Source organism: Eubalaena glacialis, chromosome 14, assembly GCF_028564815.1.
Source record: "Eubalaena glacialis isolate mEubGla1 chromosome 14, mEubGla1.1.hap2.+ XY, whole genome shotgun sequence".
Classification (NCBI taxonomy): domain Eukaryota; kingdom Metazoa; phylum Chordata; class Mammalia; order Artiodactyla; family Balaenidae; genus Eubalaena; species Eubalaena glacialis.
The window spans coordinates 85,112,298-85,130,385 of record NC_083729.1 but is presented as its reverse complement, the minus strand read 5'-3'; the positions used below and the strand labels follow the sequence as shown (position 1 = coordinate 85,130,385).

At 46.9% G+C, this 18,088-nt stretch overlaps 2 protein-coding genes across 2 annotated transcripts in view; one reads left to right on the top strand and one right to left on the bottom strand.

Moving 5' to 3' along the window:
- Positions 1 to 278: 278 nt before the first annotated feature.
- On the bottom strand, positions 279 to 2,103 carry LOC133105154 (cytochrome c oxidase subunit 5B, mitochondrial). Its single transcript, XM_061211096.1, has 4 exons — positions 1,959 to 2,103; positions 1,316 to 1,389; positions 1,048 to 1,147; positions 279 to 476 (listed from the first exon to the last, which is right to left on the bottom strand). The coding sequence occupies exons 1-4, from the start codon at positions 2,059 to 2,061 to the stop codon at positions 364 to 366; spliced, it is 390 nt and encodes a 129-aa protein (XP_061067079.1). The 5' UTR covers positions 2,062 to 2,103; the 3' UTR covers positions 279 to 363.
- An 8,356-nt stretch (positions 2,104 to 10,459) lies between these two features.
- FAM178B (family with sequence similarity 178 member B) overlaps positions 10,460 to 18,088 on the top strand; it is a 97,429-nt gene continuing 89,800 nt past the window's right edge. Inside the window, 2 exon segments of the mRNA XM_061210911.1 lie at positions 10,460 to 10,729; positions 10,825 to 10,926. Coding sequence (XP_061066894.1) covers positions 10,460 to 10,729; positions 10,825 to 10,926 — 372 coding nt within the window.

Here is an 18,088-nt window from a genome sequence, read left to right as displayed (position 1 = left end):
ATTTATTTGTTTATTTATATTTAAGATGTAACCCACCCTCAGAGAGCAGGCCCCCAGTGACAAAGCTAGATGATGGAGCCAGTATTACAAGTCCAGTCAGCCTGACTCCACAGCCCATTTTCCCCATGCCAGGTGGTAGCTATCACTGCATTAGGGAACTGGCAATCTCGGTGTACAAAAGCAAGTGGATGGCAAGCTAGTATTAACAGATAGATATTCCCGACATAATCATCCATTCCTTCTGAAAAAACAACAGGAAAGAAATTAGACCAGCCAACTATGGGAGGAGGAGCCAATGTAATGGCTAGTCTTTATTGAAAGAAGAAACTTTACATCACATTTTCAGTGAGTTAGTGCAGGGGATCAGTGGGCCAGCTGGTGGGGCACCAGCTTGTAATGGGTTCCACAGCTAGGGCATCGCTGGGCCTCGCCTTTGTGCAGCCAGAACCAGATGACAGCACTGTTGTCTTCTTCACCTGAAATAAAAAAGGTGGCTGAAGGCCATCCAGCCTAGAAGAGGGGACTTTCAACGTTAACCTCTTTTCCTCAGACACCTCTGAGACACAGAGTTATGGCTGACACCTTAAGGGATCAGTTCAAGCTCTCTCCCCATTTTTCAGATGAAGCAACTGAGGCCAAGTTTACCTGTGAGTAAGCTGATCTCTTATCAGAGTCACCATAGGTTCTCACAGTTCCCTGCCTACGTAGAACCCCAAAGCTGGGTCCATCCTGGTATGTACCCCTAGTGCCTAACATGGTGTGTGGCAAAGAGAAAGTACAATAAATATTTTCTAGATGAATACTCCTTCATGCTGCCTCTCCAATGAGCCAGTATTACTGATGTTCCAGGCCTCTTTACGGTTAAGGATGACCTACTCGGGCAGAGAGGCCTGATGGCCAAGACCCTTAGAACAACTTATTTACACACACATCTTCTTTATACACCTACACTCACACACAACAACAGATGTGAAGCAACTGATAGACATCCTGTATATTAAACAAATATTAAACAAATGGGTAAGAAAATAGTGGTGAGGTACTTACAGATGCAGCCCACTATCCGCTTATTGGTGATGGAAGGGACTAAATTAGGGTCTTCCTTGGTACCTGAGGCTGCCTTTGGGGCGAGCATATTGTACGGGTCCTGAAAAACAAATGAAGGGTCCATTATGCCAAATGACCCCTACCCTCTAGGGGCTAGCAGTACTGTTCCCACAAGCCAGGTTTCCTGGTTGGAAAGCTCCCAGAGAGGAGGCCGCTCTGACTCCACCCAAGGCCATGAGCTCCCGAGAAGACACAAGATTCTCCTCACCAGTCCCTTGCGTGCAGCCAGCATGACCTCCCTCTCCAGCCCAGTGGCCTGCTCATCATCAGTAGGAACACCGCCTAAAGGAAAATACGTGAATTACGATGTCGCCTGAAATGATCAAGAAGGAAAATGCACATATGGGCATCTTTGCATACTTTTAGTGGGTCCACAGGCTCCTAGAGGCTACCCATACCCACTGTCCCCTAAGGACCAGAGTCACGATACCCAAAAGTGGTACACGGGGTGATCCTTTCTTCCTTCGACCATGGAAGCCCATTTTTCGGCACATTTTTTCTAAAACCAGATCAACCAGAGTCCCAGTGGAGTGCATCGGCCTTGAGGCGGGCGCGGGCCTCAAGGGCGGCTTAGCCCCTCCACGTCCCGGATGCAACCCCTGCCCACCAAGGTCACCCGGCGTCTCCGTTTAGGATTTTTTCGCAGAAGGGTCAGTATGGTGGTCAGTAGCAGCAGCGGCGGCCGAGAACAACGGGGAGACGCCCGCGGAGTCTGAGGTTCTCAGGTCCGTTGGGGCGGTCACTGGGGCCCGGAGGAGCTGAACGGCCTCAACCCCCCGCTCCTTGCTGCCTTAACACCACCCCGGGAGGGCAACGGCGCGGGTTCCCGGCGCTCCCGGCAGGCCAAGTACCTCCAGACGCCATAGAGCGCACCACGGAGACTCCACTGGGACCGCGGGCCCTCAGGGCCTGCGCAGCCAGGGCTCCAGCTCCGCGGAGTAACCTTGAAGCCATCACGCCAGCTACAAACACCAGCACTTCCGGGAGCAGGCTCCGGAGGCAGAAGGGACTTCCGGGGGAGGGCTTCTTTCCCCTCCGGGTCCACCTTCCACTTCCTTCCGGCCTGGAGCCCGCCCCACTCACCTGACTCTGCCGGGGGGGCGGGGCCGCGGGAAAGGCTGCGCATGCGTAGTTCTGCTTCATTGCGTCCACCGTGCAGCCGGGGAGGCGTGGAGGCGGTCAGGGTCTCGACTGTAGGCTTCTGGCGGCCCTGCCGTTTACTAACGCTGGGATTGGGTGCAACTCGTTTTGCGTCTGTGGGTCTCAGGGTCCTCGTCCGTGGAACGGGTCAACCACACTGGAGTTCCTGTGCTTCTTGCATGATAGTTGTGCTCAGGCAGCGTTGAGGCAGCTGATGGAAGACGTGAAGCCAGTGCCTGTCAGGATACTTGCTGCACACCAAACTGTCCAGATTTACGAGTGGACTCCCAAAGGCCACCGTGTTGATTGTGATGCATGCTGTTCTCCTTGCAGTGTGTGAGCCACTGCAAACTTGTGGCCCAGCTTACAAGAACTTGGGCAGGACCTGCCTGCAGTCCTAGCATCAGTTTCCTGTTACAGTGGCTTTGAGGTGATGAGGTCCAGACCTGAGGCGAGGCTGGGGAGGGGGAGGAAGGTAGGGCCAGATTGTGGGCCCCTCCCAGGACCAAAGACCTTGGTGATGTGGTAAAGGGGTGGCTACTGGGAGGCTGTTAACTCAGAAGAGGTGAAGGGAGGGGAAGCAGGAAGCGGAGTTGATAATGGAAAATGGAGTTCCAGAACGTACTGGGACCGGAGTTCTGCGTTTAAAACTGAAAACATCTTCCGTAGCTCCCCCATTGCTCACAAGCTAAGATGTGCAAATTTCTTAGAGTGGGCTTTGTAAACACTGCCTGCCATGGGCTCCTAGGCCCTAGTTCCCATTGTCAGTATAGCCCTGTCACAGTCTGGCTGCATGCAGTATCGGTTTCCCTACCGGATAGAAAACCCATTCAGAGCAGGAATTATGCTCTATTCACCTTTGAATTCTCAGTGCCTTGCAGAGGCCCGGCATATAATAGGATAAAGTAAATTTTAGTAAATTTATTTTTTGGAGAGAGTATACAGAATCAGTTTTGTAGGGCTTCTCCTGGCCCAGTGAGGTCAATTTGAGGTCAATTGGGGAGGGTTGAAGTCCCAGGTGTTCCCACCTGTCCCGTGGGGGTTATATTTTCAAAAAGACCTGGTGGAGCATTTCTTCACATGAGCACAGCTGGTCTTCGTGGGTGCCCCTCCATCAAGAAAAAAAAAAAAATCATCTCTAAGGCCAAAGATGTCTTTATCCTCTTTAAAGGTGTGTTTTGCTTTGAATGGCTTCCGCTGTTATTCCCTTCTTCCTTACCTCCACTGCACCCCTTCCAAATTAAATTGGAAAAAGGTTCCCTTAAGTCCTAGAAATGTTCCCCAAGAATCTATAGTTGATTTGTACCTATGGTTAGATGTTTAATGCTGGGGGGAAAAAAAGCATTGGTCTGGAAAATAGGTGTTCTGGGATGGAACCCCACCAGCCAACTCAGCAAGTCACTTTTTGTTTTGGCCACCATTTCCTCATCAGTAAAACTATGATTAGACTAGATTAGTATCTCCCAAAGTATATCGCATGGACTCCTGGTCTCCGGTTATGCTCTCAGTAAAAACGACTTGGTCAAGATAGGGAAGTTCTGCATTTGATAACCACCCTTTTGGAGATGAAGACGCTAGCATGTTAAAGACTGATGAGGACTGCAGCAGAGAATGCTGTTTAATTTTCCCATCATAATTGAGCACTGTTTGCCAAGAAACACCTGCTAACCCAACTCTCAGCGGACCAGGGAGAAATTCTGTTCTGATGTGTTATGGTTGCCTGCTGCCTGACCATTAGATGGTTTATTCCAGGCTATAAAATGGAAATAGAGTTGAGGCTTGTTTCTCCCTCTCACAGTAGGCTTGCCTAATCATAGGATGTTTTTTGCAGGTCTTTGTTCAGCTCACAAAAGCCCTAGGATTATTCAGTCCAAGCTGGTGAGCTCCAATGTCGGGGCCAGGCTCCAGGGCATCCCCACAGGTCCCGTCCCTGGCTTCCTCGAGCTCTCACCACCCTCCGCTTACACCCCTGCCCTCAGATGTCTCCTTGAGAAACAGATTGGCTTGGGGAACGGCCTCCCACTCCTTCCTACTCCATCGTCTTTGCCAAAACAATAAACTTTTATTGAGTATTATTTTTTACTTTTATAGGATAATTCCTATAGTGGTCAAAATAAACACTCATTGTAATAAGTCAAACAACATGTATGTTTAAAGAAAAAGTTGATTGTTGACAGTTTCATGTTTATCCTTTTTTTTCCTTTTTTCTATGCCGGGGTTTCTCAAGTTTAGTGCTATTGACATTTTGGACTGGAAAATTACTTGCAGGGTGTTGGGGGGGGAGGTGCTTTCCTGTGTGCATTGTAGGATGTTCAGCATCTGTGCCATTAGCACTCCCCAGTGGTGACAACCAAAAATGTCTTCAGCCATTACCATATGTCCCCTGGAGGGCAAAATTGCCCCTGATTGAGGATCACTACTCCATTCTCCTACAGTCATATTCAAACAAATACACATATTGTGATGTTTCTTAAAAATATACAGAAATGTAAATGAATAGAAAATAGAAAAATATATCACTATTATACAAATCATGAGTAAATTTCTTTTTTCACTTAAAAATATGTTGTGGGCATCACAAATCGATACATAGAGATCTGACTCATTTTATGTAATTGCTGCATAATATTCCCTACTATGAAAGTACTACCTATGAATTTACCCAACCATTTTCCTCTTGATGAATATTCAGATGGTTTCTAGTTTTTTGCCTCTCAATGCTGCGATGCACATCTGCAGTACATATAGCCTTATATTCTGGAGTCTTCATTTATGAGGAATAGGGTCAAAGGATGCGTACATCAAATATAACAATAAATTCTGCCCAAAAAAACAAAAAAAATTTTTATTGCAATATATAATATAAAAATTAGTGCAAAAATTTCTGTACAGGATAAGAACAAATCTATGAGCCTTCCAACCGGGTCAAGAGAGCTTTTTTTTTTTTCGTGGCCACACCGTGTGGTATGTGGTGCGCCCCCTGCAATGGAAGAGTGGAGTCTTAACCACTGGACTGCCAGGGAAGTCCCCAAGAGTCAAGAGAGTTTTGATAGTGTCTGTAAAGCTTTTTTTATTTTAAAGAAAGCTCTGAAGAAAATACGGCAAAATATTAATAATTTAAAAATCTACATCGTCATTAAAAAAAAAAATTCTGCCAGACTGTTTTCCCAAAAGTTTGAAGCAGTTCATTCTCCCACCAGCAGGGCACATGAGTGCCGGTTCCCACCTCCACATGTGAGTGTTACCCACCTTTTGCCAAGTCTGCCCACTGATGGATGGAAAATGAGATGCTGTTGGAGTCTGTATTTAAGTTCCCTGAACTCTAAGGCAGCTGAACTTCATTTCATAAGTTTATTGATTATTTGCATTTCCTCGGCTGTGAACTGCTGGACTCAGTTTCATTTCTTTAAAATGGGCATACCACCTACCTCTGGAGCTGTTTTGAGAACTAAACGAGTTAACACGAAGTTCTCAGAACCATGCCTAACACATTGTAAGCGCTCAGTTAATGCTGCCTTCAAAACTATCTATTCAAAACTACCATATGACCCAGCAATTCCACTCCTGGGTATATATCAGAAAACAACAAAAACACTAATTTGAAAAGATACATGCACCGCAATGTTCATAGCAGCATTATTTATAATTGCCAAAATATGGAAGCAGCCTAAGTGTCCATCAACAGATGAATGGATAGAGAAGATGTGATATATATATAGATAGATAGATAGATAGATAGATACACACACACATACATACAACGGAATATGACTCAGCCATAAAAATGAAGGAAATTTTGCCACTTGCAGCAACATGGATGGACTTGGAGGGCATTATGCTAAGTGAAACAAGTCAGACAGACTGTATGATATCACTTACATGTGGAATCTAAAAAATACAACAAACTAGTGAATATAACAAAAAAGAAGCAGACTCACAGATATAGAGAACAAACTAGTGCTTACCAGTGGGGTGGGGGAAGGAGGGAGGGGCAAGATAGGGGGAGGGGATTAAGAGGTACAAACTATTATGTTTTTATATAATAACATGTAAGGATATATTGTACAACATGGGGACTATAGCCAATATTTTATAATAACTATAAATGGAGTATAACCTTTAAAAATTGTGAATCACTATATTCTACACCTGTAACATAAAATATTGTACAGCAACTATACTTAATAAAAAAAATTTAAATCATTAATATCATTAATGAATTTTTTTTTAAAACTGTCTATTCAGTACATTCATAGTTGCTTGTATTTACCTAAAGGAACTCTGGAAGGATACACAGGAAACCAGTACAAGTAGTTACCTCTGTGTCCATGTTGGGTGGGGGAGGGAACTGGGCCCCTGAGGACGGGGTGGAGAGAGACTGTTCCCTGCAGGCCTCTTATACCATTTGGGGGTCTTGTTTTAACTGTGTGAATGTATTATCTATTCAGAAATGAAATAAACATTTTTAAAATTGGCTATTCATATTATTTTGGGAGATTGTTTAATTGATTTGCAGAGACTCAATGTTACGGAAGTTATATCAATTCCTTTCCATGGGCCAAGGCTGGTCACTATTCAAGAGTGAATCAAATGTGGCTTCTGCCTTGAATCTATCATGAGAAATTGGAAGGGGGGAGGTTGTTCTTCACTTGGGCCAAGTTCACACAAGCTTGAAGGAATGGGGTCAAAAAAAGGACTTAATCTGCATTTTTGTTGCCAGAAAGAGCAGCTCTGACTGGATCACAGAGGCCCCACCTCTTACAAAAGCAGATGTAGGACCAGTTTTTAATTATAACAAGGGGTGAGGGAGACAGTTGCCGCGTGAGGCCTGGCCCCACCCGGCAGCATTCAGGGACAGCTCGGAGCCCCGGCGCCCCCTAGTGGGGGCTGAGGATCATGTGACACAGGGGCTGAACCTCTGGCAGGCTGCTGGGGGCCAGGACCCTTCTGGTGGAAAAGCCAGGTCAGAACAAACTGAATGTTTTTGTGCAGATGCTGCAAATCCAAAATGGGTCACCTGATGCCGTGTCAGCATGGGGCCTGGCCGGGGCTGGGGCTCAGAGGGATCCGAGGGTGCTTCTTATTTACAGTGTGTGTGTGTGTGTGTGTGTGTGTGTGTGAAATGAAAGCAGTCTGGTGAACCAGGGGGCAGTACAGGACGCCTCACACGGGAGAAAGGTGAATTGCCGCCCTTCCTCCTCCTCCCAGGACCTGTCTCTCGCCCACTGATCCCCCTGCCCAGCCCCGTAGAGCTCTGTTTATTCTTTCAGGGAGGAACCTGAGCCCCACCTGGGAAGTCCTAGTATTCCTCTCTTCCTCTACATCCACCTCTTCTTGCCTCTCCTTCCCCCTCCTTCCCCCTCCCTCTGGGCCAAGATCTGTTGTTCCCAAGTCAGTTGGGGCCCCACTGCACTGCATGAAAGAGGTTAGAAGAGGACTGTTTGCAGAGGGTGCACAGGGTTTAGGGAGCCCCAGGGGATGGTGAGGACCAGGGACGGCCATGGTGGGATGCTCTGACCACCTGGGCCAGGTGGTGTTGGCACTTGGTGACCACTGTAGCAGCAGGAGGCGCTGTGCCGGGGCCAGAGCCTGGCAGGGGCGGGGAGGGCCCCTGCTTCCCCAACCTCTCTCTCCTCCCACCCTCCTCTCTGCCTGGCTGGCAACCAGAGGGCAAGGGAGTCCCTGGATGTGGGCCATGGAGGTTAGTGCCCCCCAAGCAGAGAAAGCGGGGAGAGGGGTGGAGGGTGGACCTGGGGGACCAGGCAGGGAGTGACCAGCATGATTCTCCGCCTGGGACAATCCCTGCTCAGATGGCTCAACCACACTGTCACCGACATTTTCAGCTCCTTGCTCCCTTGCCCACTGATCTCAACACTAAGTTTACCCAACCATGTTTTTTCTGCTTTCCTGCTTCCAAGGTGGCTAGCACTGCTGGAGACCGTCACACACTATGACAGGCTCGTGACTGTTGCCCTTGGCTGAGCCATTGTTATTGGGAGCTTGGCAGTTCTTTTGCTCACTGTTCTTTCTTTCTTTCTTTTTATTTATTTATTTTTGGCTGTGTTGGGTCTTTGTTGCTGCGCACGGGCTTTCTCTAGTTGCGGCGCGCAGGCTTCTCATTGCCATGGCTTCTTTTGCCGTGGAGCACGGTGCTCTAGGCACGCGGGCTTCAGTAGTTGTGGCATGTGCGCTCAGTAGTTGTGGCTCGCAGGCTCTAGAGGGCAGGCTCAGTAGTTGTGGCGCACAGGCTTAGTTGCTCCGTGGCATGTGGGATCTTCCCGGACTGGGGCTCGAACCCGTGTCCCCTGCATTGGCAGGCGGATTCTTAACCACTGCACCACCAGGGAAGCCCTTGCTCACTGTTCCTAAGCCCTAGCCCTACCCACTTGTATTTTACTCAGCCTCCCTTCCCTCCTCTTCCTCTTTGACCCTCCTCTTCCCCTCCCTTCCTTCCTTCTCTCTGGTCTTGGAGGAACTGGGTCGCCCCTCCCCAGGGCTGCTCCTTCACCTGCCGGGCTCTTCCTCCTCTCCCTGCATCAGGCACCTTCTCTTGGCCTTCAAGCATGCTGAGACATGAGTCTTTCCTCCGCACAGCACCTCTCTGTCCTCAATCTGTCTTCTCGTTCCAGACTTCTTGCAAGAGTTGCTCCCTCCCTGAGTCTACATCTTCAGCAACCACTTACACGTGGTCTCACCCAGCCGGCCTTCTGACCACACTGTGCCCTGAAATTCTGTCCTCCTATTTGCCAATCCCCAGACTCCTTTTACAACCTCGTTTTCTTAGATACCTTCCCAATGTTAACCGCCTCCTCCTTGCCTCCCCCAAACTAAACTTCATCGACCTTGCCTTTCAGCCTCTCTTCTTGGGTCTTCTCCCTCTGCTGGAGGCTGGATCTCAGCTGCCATTTCCTTCACTCAAGCCCCACCAGAGCCCTCTTCCCACTCCCAGCCCACTCTCTCCAACTAAGCTGCCCAACCCCGTCTGCACCTCGTGGTTCTTTAGGGACTGCAGAATCAAGTTATCCAAACTCACCATCTTTCCCCTCCAAGCGTCCTCCACCTCTTTCCTGCTTACAAACCTTCTGTGACTCCCCCTCTCCTAGAGAATGAAGGCCAAATACACTGACAAGTCTTTAAATCCTGCCTCTGCTGCCCTTGCCCTTGGCTTTCCAACCACAACTTATTCTTTGCTGTTTTACCAAAGGCCTCTCTGCTTTTTCCCTTTAGGGATTTTAGGACCAGTCCTGACACCTGCCTCCCAGGGTGGAGAGTTCTTTGTTCCCCCATTGTGTTTTCTCATAGCATTTTAGACAAATCTAAGGAGCTGGGTTTGAATCCAGTGTCTTCTTTATTAGCTCTGTGACCTTGGCCAAGTAGCTTAATCTCTCTGAACCTCTGTAAAATGGTAACCTGTAACCTCAGTCCAGAAATAACCCTACACATTAATGGTCAATTGATTTTCAACAAGGGTGCAAGGACAATGGGGGAAAGAATAGTTTTTTCCACAAATAGGAAATGTCCAGAATAGGCAAATTCATAGAGACAGAAAGTAGATTAGTGGTTGCCAGGAGCTGGGGGAAAAGGGGAATGGGAGTGATTGCTAATGGGTACTGATTTTTCTTTTGAGAATGTTCTGGAATTAGTGATAATGATTGCCAAACCTAGTGCATATACTAGAAACCACTGAATTGTACACTTTAAAAGGATGACTTATACCTCAATTTTTAGAAATCAAGCACAAAAAAAAAAGAAAGAAAGGTCCACTTCACAGGGTAGTTGTGAGGGTCAAATGAGGCAACATATGGGAAATGGCTGTGTTGCCTTTGATGCTGAGAGAGTGGCTGTGTATCCACCTTTCTCTCCCACTAGAGTATGAGCTCCCCCGGGGCAGGACCTGCTGGACCACATTCATCTTGTTCCTCTCCTTATCCAAGTACCTAGCATGGAGTCCAGCATGTAGTAAGTATTCAACAAAACCCAGTTGTCTCCATAAAAGACAGCTATACTGTTTTGTTTTTTAAATTTTTAAATTTTATTTATTTATTTATTTTGCGGGGTGTTGTGGTGTGCGGCTTGCGGGATTTTAATTCCCTGACCAGGTCTGGAATCGAATCTTGACACTGCCCCCTTCTGTCCGTGTGCCTTTGGCAAGTGGCCCTTTCCCCCGGGGCCTTGGTGTCCTCATCTGTAAAATGGACACCATCGTGCCCAGATGAGGATTCAGCGATTTACTGAATTTACTGAGGGTCAGCGTGGGGACGCAAACCGTTGCTGGCTGCAGCCAGGGCTGGGGCGGGGAGCGCGCCTGCAAGGCCGCCTGCACCCTCGCGGGGGCGCGCACGTGGTGCGCACGTGGACGGAGCTGCGCATGCGGCCCGGAGGCTGGGCGGGCAGGGAGCAGCGGTCCCGGAAGCTGTTACTAGAGGTCAGTGGCCTGCTGAGGTCGACCATGAGGCGCGGACGGGCCCCCGCGGTCCAGGAGGTAGGGACCCGCGCCTGTCCCCGGCCGGCCCGCCAGTCCCCCGTCCTCCACCCCCACCATCCTGGAGGCCTGTGCCCGCTCCCTTTCCCCGCTAGCCGGCCCTGTCCCCTGCCACCTTCCCGGGCCTCCTGAGCCCTGCCCTGTCCGCCCTTAGTGGCGAGGGCTGCCTGTGCCGGCCTCCTCCCGAAACTCAGGGGGTAGGCTGGCCAGCTCCGTTTTACAGGTGAGGAAACTGAGGCTGAAGATCCTCGAGAGGCGCATGGTGGCCACACAGTAACTTCCCCCCTGGGACTCTGGTCGGTCCCAAGCCCCGTGTCGGTCAGCTCTCCTCCCGTCTTGCACTTTTCATGGATTTCTTTGTTCCACGTGTGCATTTGCGTTTGACTCTGATCTGAGCACAGGGATGGCCCCGAAGAAGACCGGCCAGGCCCTCCTCTCCCCGGGTGGCACAGTCACCAAGGCATGGTTCGCTTTGTTGGAGTGGAGATTTCTTCAAGCTAATTTGGAATTGGTTTGTGTTTTGATTGATTTGGTGGTTTGTTGTTGTTGTTTGCGCGTTTGTTTTTCATGTTCCCCAGGGCACAAAGGGTCGCTGTCGTTTTCCTTTCCAGAAAGGCTGTCTGTTCCCAGCCCCTGCCCAGTCTGATGGATGTGTGGTTTATGATACTGGAGACTGTTTGGCTTTTCTTTGTGGATAAAACTCATCTCATTTCATCTTCCAAATTGTGAGCTGAGTCCTTGCTGACCAGAGCCTCTGCCCTCACTAACATTCCTAAGCTATTAAATATTTGTTTAAAGGGACAGACATAAAGCATGGTGTTAGGAATAAGGCATCTTGAAGAAATGGTCTTCATAAAAGCACAATAGTTGTAATATTCTGAGTTAATCTTGGATCTTAATGTACCAAGGCTCAAAGCACTATGGAGTCCATAATTATTTGGCCTGGTGGTCACACTTTAAGACAGATTATTTTATTTTTCTTGTAGCCTGGAAAGTAGAAAAACAAAAAAGTGAAGTGATGTGTTGAAATCAAATGTGAGACTGTGATGAAGAATGGGAGAGGCTGGGGACGGAGGCTGAACATTAAAGGCTTTGGACTTGGGTTTGCAGGACTTGGGGTCCTGCAGTGGGGTACGTTTGACGGATGGAGCCCCAGTCCCTGGGCTGCACTGGGGAGGTGGGAACATGGCTGGACCAGGGAGCCGTGCTCTAAGATGGTCTCCTTAATGTGGAAAGAACTGAGTGAGATTGAGGAGGAACAGGCCCTGGATGGTTGGGTGTTGCGGGCTTGCGGGGGAGACAGCGGAAGGAGAAGTAAAGTTTAGACAATAAATGTGTCTCCCCATTTGACTGCAGCAGGGCCTTGACATCATCGCTTTTGTCCCCTCCTGTGTTCCCGTCTCGACACCTAGCACACAGTGCTCGGAGCCTGTCAGACTAACCAGAATTATCGTTTTTAATTGATTCTAGGATGCATCTTTGTTCACATTTTAACAGCTCGATGTTGAGCTGGGTCCCACAGTGGATGGTGTCTTCCTTTGTGCCGTCGTTCATTCGGCAGCTTTTTGTCTTAGTTGCACAGAAAGTCACAGTGCTCTTAAAATCTTAGCTCTGATGAATTGCAGGTTTCAGAGTTGGAGACTCAGGCAGAAAAGATGACCTGTTATCAGACTGTGTTCTTCTACTGTGGTTCATTTCTTCTTCTTTGAAAATGCTAATGTTTTCAAGGAATTCGAGGGAGAGGGTGGGTAAAAGCCAAGAACAACAGGTACAAGTAAGAAAAATGTATTACTTTGTGGGTTGGAGAGGGAAGAAACAGCTGGTGGATGTGTCTCCTTTGCAGGGAAAATTGGACTGCTGTATAACCACTGGCAGAGCAATACCTTTGAGGGACACGTGCTTTACGGCAGCCCTAGCCCATAAGCCTGCTCATGACCAGCCGATCTGAACACACCTTTTGGTACAGTGGGGCCCAGGCTCCATCATCCACTGGAGTCTTGGTGACCCCGGGTCTGTCTCTTAGCAGACACCTCCCACTGCTGCAAGTTCAAGGGCAGAGGCCCTATCTTCCCCTTCCTTGGTATCCCAGGGCTCAGCACAAGGCCTGACACATCAGAGATGCTAAATTGGGTTTTGCTGAGCAGAACTGTACTGGACAAGTTGGGGCAAGTTGTCTTCCTGGTGCCTAGGTCAGTCTTCATCTCGTAGGAATCGTGTTCTGGGTCAAGGTTCCGTTCACGGCCCTCAATCCTCCCTGCAACTGCTTCGTGAGTTACTGGTTTTGTGAGCTAACCTGGAGACTTTCTCTCTAGCCCCCATCTCTCTTATTTCTAACTCTTGGCTTTCAGAATGAGCTTTTGGGACTTAGTCCTCTTATAAATTAGAACGTGTTTCTGTGTCAGCTCACTTGGTGACATTGCTCCCAGGGAGCCTGACTGGTTAAGCTGCAACATAGCAGGATCCCAGCTGGTGCAGCAGGTTGTCTGTGCTGGGTTTGGTGTTTAAACAGGTGAGCAGGTCGCAGCCTGGGGAGAGCTACAGAGGTGAGAATCTCCTAGAAACGCAGTCTGAAGTTAGCCTTCTGCTTTGTCTCCAGAGAAGACATGAGCTGGACCCTGGGGACCTCAGGATCAGCCAGCCTTGACGCCTGCTCCCCATCCCTGCCCTGGCTGACCTTATATGCTCCTTCTAGAATGAGATGCTTTGAGCATGCAAAACGTCTTTTCTCAGCCTGCATCAAGATTGTCTGCGGGTGGTTTGTACAGAATCGGAGACTTTTAGGAGAGTTGTTCTCTCTCTTCTTTGGCTGCCTCTCAGGCCTTCAGGGGAGGGTTACACTTTGCCTGAGAACGCAGCCACTGCCGGTGCCACCACCAGTTTGCCAGCTTTATTCTTTTAATCTTTGAAGGTGACTCTGGGGATGTTTTTGTGGTAAAAGTCTAATGATCTTCCAGGCTTCCATTTGATTTGTGAGAAGTACTGGTTATTACTGTAAGATTTTTGCAAAATTTGAAGTTATTAAAAACAAAAACTAGTTTTCAACCATTCCCATAAAAATTGTTTCAGGCAAGAATCATCAGTGGATGCTAAAACTAGGAAATGAAAGTATGATGAGAAACAGGATGTTTACATGGTCTCAAAGCATCTTCCCATAAGATGTTAATTAATTACAAAGGGAAAATTGTAGTATTATGGTGGAGAAACCTGGCAGATACCACCTTCGCCAAGTGATGAAAGTTAGCAACGTCAGTAATGGGACAAATTGACATCTGTGCCTTCGAATATGAGGCTCTGAGAAGGACTCAGCATCACATCTGTATGTTCCTGCCCAAAACATATAACCTGAACCCAATTGTGAGGAAACATCACACAAACCCAAATGTATAGAATCTACCAAGTAACTAGCCAATACTCTTCAACAGTGTCAAGATCACATATTTACACACACACACACACACACATGCACATACATATTAGAGAGAGGTAATGATAAAGCAAGTATAATGAAATGTTAACATTTGAGAAATTTGGATGAAGGGCATGTGGAATTCTTTGTGTTATTTTTGTAATGTTTGGTAAGTCTGAAATTATTTCAAAATAAAAAATAGAGAAGACTGGTTTTCACAGTTCTTTCCAAAAAGAATTATAGATGTGGGAACTATAGATGTATTATAGATAAAATATGCTGTATGTTTTTGGCAGGGAGAGCTTGACAAATCTAAATGTTTTTCATAGTGTGGTAGCATCAAAGTGTTTATGTCCTTCAAAAGCATGTACAAGAATATTCATAGCAACTTTATTATTCATAATACCTTGAAATAAGAAACAACCCAATCATCTATCAAAAGGAGAGTGGGTAAAGAAGTTGTGATGGGGACTTCCCTGATGGTCCAGTGGGTAAGACTCTGCACTCCCAATGCAGGGGGGCGCAGGTTTGATCCCTGGTCAGGGAACTAGATCCCGCATGCATGCTGCAACTAAGAGTCTGCCTGCCGCAACTAAGAAGCCCACATGCCACAACGAAGATCCCATGTGCCGCAACTAACACCCGGTGCCGCCAAGATAAATAATAAATAAATAAATAAATATTAAAAAAAGAAGTTGTGATGTATTTATATGATGGAATACTATACAATAATGAAAATGAATGAACAGCTGCAACATGCAACAACATGGATGAATCTCAATGTTAATCAACATTAATGTTGAGCAAAATATAATCAGACGCAGAAGAGTACAAAATGTATGATTCTGTGTATCTAAAGTTCCAAAACAGGCAAAATAATTGATGGTGATAGAGGCATAGAGGCAACGTATTGTTATCTTTGGGGTTATTGACTGAAGGAGGTATGAGAGATCCTTCTAGGGTGTGAGAAATGTTCAATATTTTGATCTGGGTGGTAGTTACATATATGTATATAAATTCATCAAGCTCAATACTTAAGATTTGTGCACCTTATCTAAGTTATACACCAATAACAATTTAAATGTATCTTGTGTGGATTATAGATCCAAATATGAATTGTAAATACCAGAAATTCTACAAGTTGACATATGAGGATATGTTTGTGACTTTGAGATAGGGGAAAACTTCTTAAGCAGGATGCAGAATGTGCTAATTATAGAAGACACTGTTGATAAATTAGTCTACATTAAACTTACAAACTTCTTTTAAACACACCATTAAGAGAGTGAAAAGACAAGCCATCTAGTGGGAGAAAATATTTGCAGCACATACAACTGACAGAGGGTTCGCCTTGAGAATATATGAAGAATGCCTCCAGATGAAGAAATTTTGAAAAGGACAACTCAGTAGAAAAATGGACAACAGGCACTTTATAAAAGAAGATATCTGGAGGACAATGCAATAGGAAAATTTGCTCAATCTCATTATAATTGGGGAAGTACAAATTGAACAACGCAATGAGAAACTAGTACATACCTCCTAGGATGGTAAACGTTGAAAAGACTGACATTCTCAAGTGTTAGCAAGGGTAGAATGAGGGGAACTGATAAATGGCTGATAGGAGGGTAAATTCATTCTACCACTTTGAAATCGTTTGGCCTTTGCTACCACAAATGGACATAACTATTTCGTGACTCACCAATTCGACCCCTAGGTGCGTTCCCAACAGAAATGCATGTGACTGGGTGTGTGGGTACGTGGCTGTGTGTGTACAAAAGGCAAGTATAACAATGTTCATGGAAGCATTATTCATAGTCAGAAACTGGAAGCAACAAAGATATCCATCAATAGTAGAAGAGCTGAGCCTGTATTCGTACAAGAGAACACTACAGAGCAATGAAAGTGAACATGCACAAACATGACACTGAACAAAGAAGCCAGACACAGAAGAATCCGCACTGTGTGATTCATTTACGCATTATTCAAAAAACAGGTGAAACGAATCTATGGTATTAAGTCTTACCTTTTGAGCAGAGGGTAGGGGTCCTGACTGGGAAGGAGTGTGAGGAGGGCTCTGGGGTGCTGGTATATGCTATTTTTTGGACTTAGGTCATGGTTGCCTGGGTGTGTTCACTTGGTGAAAATTCATCAAGCTGTATTCTTACCCTGGTCCCCTTTTCTGCATGTATATTGTCCTTTAAAGTTGATTAATTTGATTTGTACCTGGTGTAGTGATGTTTGGTATATTGCACGTCACAATGGTCTGAACTGTGTCTCCCCCACAGATTCTTGCGTTGAATCCCTTACCCTCAATGTGATGGTATTTGGAGATGGGGCCTTGGGAGGTAATTAAGGTTAGGTTAGGTCGTGAGGGTGGGGCCCATGCCGGGATTAACATCCTTAGAAGAGGAAGAGACCAGAGCGCACACACAGGCTTGCTTTCTACCCACCCCCATCCTGTGAGTGCACAAAAGAAAGATCGAGAGAGATGGCAGCCTCCCGTGAGGCACAAGAAAAGGCCTCAGAATATAACCTACCAGCCAGCACCTGGATCTGGGACTTCCAGCCTTCAGAGCTGTGAGAAACAAACCTGTGGTTTAAGCACCCCCCAGCCTATGGTATTTTGTTAAGGCAGCCCAAGCCGACATGTAAGTGTACAATAGCATCGACTAGTTTTCGGAGCTTCCTTCTGGGCTAGGCCCTGGGGTAGGGAGATAAGACTCCGTCTGTGCACTCAGGTGACGCAGGGAGAGCTGGGACTCCCCAGTGTGGTGATGAGGGTGCAGAGGAGGGGCTGAGAGACTGTGCAGCTTCCTCACTCAGCAAGGACAGCCACCCCTCTAGCCCGCCTCACCATGCTCCCGCCCTGCGCCCTGCGCTCCATCTGAGCCCTGAACTGCTGAGCTGTCAGGGACCAGAGCGTGCCGCTTGTCGTGATCTTGAAATTGGAACAGCAAAAGCCATCGACTCTGGACTGGAACAAAGGCTGTGCTGTTTTTCCTAAACGTAGTGGGCTCCGCATTGTTAGGAAGACACAGAAAGCACTTGTGCTCAGAAAAGAAACCGATTTAAAAAGGAGAACATAGCCTCTCCTCCCACCCCCTCACCCCTCCCACCCCGTTGCACGCAGCTTTTTCTGCATGGATTTGGTCTCATTATATCAGCGGTTTCTGATTCTTTTTATATTTTATCATCTCCGTGGACTTCTGCTCACCAAAGCATTTGCTTGGTTTAGGCAAATGTTCTAGACTCAGCTTTGCACTAAGAACCTCAAATAAAAGTGTTTTTAAAAAGAGTAGCTGTAATCGCCCCCAAAATTCCCAGAAGGCGTTGTCATTCACATAGAATATTTCTTGAAGATTTTAGTGATACTTTTTATTCTTTGGTTTTCTTTTCCTTCTTGCTTCTTGATCAGCATCTACAGTGTGAACAGCTTTGACCTTGTTTCCCAGCTTCCTGTTACTGAAGTCCTCTGCCCTCTCAGAATCTTCAACTTCATCGACAGCGGTGACCTTTAGTTTTACTCTCCTTGTACTTACTTTCTTTTTAAAAGAGGTTTTATTGAGATAAAATTCACATACCACACAACTCACCCATTTAAAGAGTATAGTTCATAGAGCTGTGCAGCCATCGCCAAAGTCAATTTTAGAAGCTTTCATCACCCCAAAAGAAACCCAGCATCCCTGAGCTCTCACCCCGACTTCCCTCCTCTCTCTCAGCCCTAAGCAACTATGAATCTGCTTTGTGTCTCTATGGCTTGGCTATTCTGGACACTTCATATAAATGGAACCCGCAATATGTGCTCTTATGAGTCTGGCTTCTTTGCTTGGTATAATGTTTTTGAGGTTCATCCATGTCATAGCACATCTCAGTACTTCATTCCTTTTTATGGCTAACAATATCCATGATATGGATATTGCACGTTTTGTTTATCCACTCAATGACTGATGGAC

Coding starts and splice junctions, on each gene's coding strand:
- LOC133105154 (XM_061211096.1), bottom strand. CDS start 2,061: ATGGCTTCAAGGTTACTCCGCGGAGCTGGAGCCCTGGCTGCGCAGGCC. Junction 1,390..1,958: donor GCGCTCTATGGCGTCTGGAG/GTACTTGGCCTG, acceptor ATTTTCCTTTAG/GCGGTGTTCCTACTGATGAT. Junction 1,148..1,315: donor TGGCTGCACGCAAGGGACTG/GTGAGGAGAATC, acceptor TTTGTTTTTCAG/GACCCGTACAATATGCTCGC.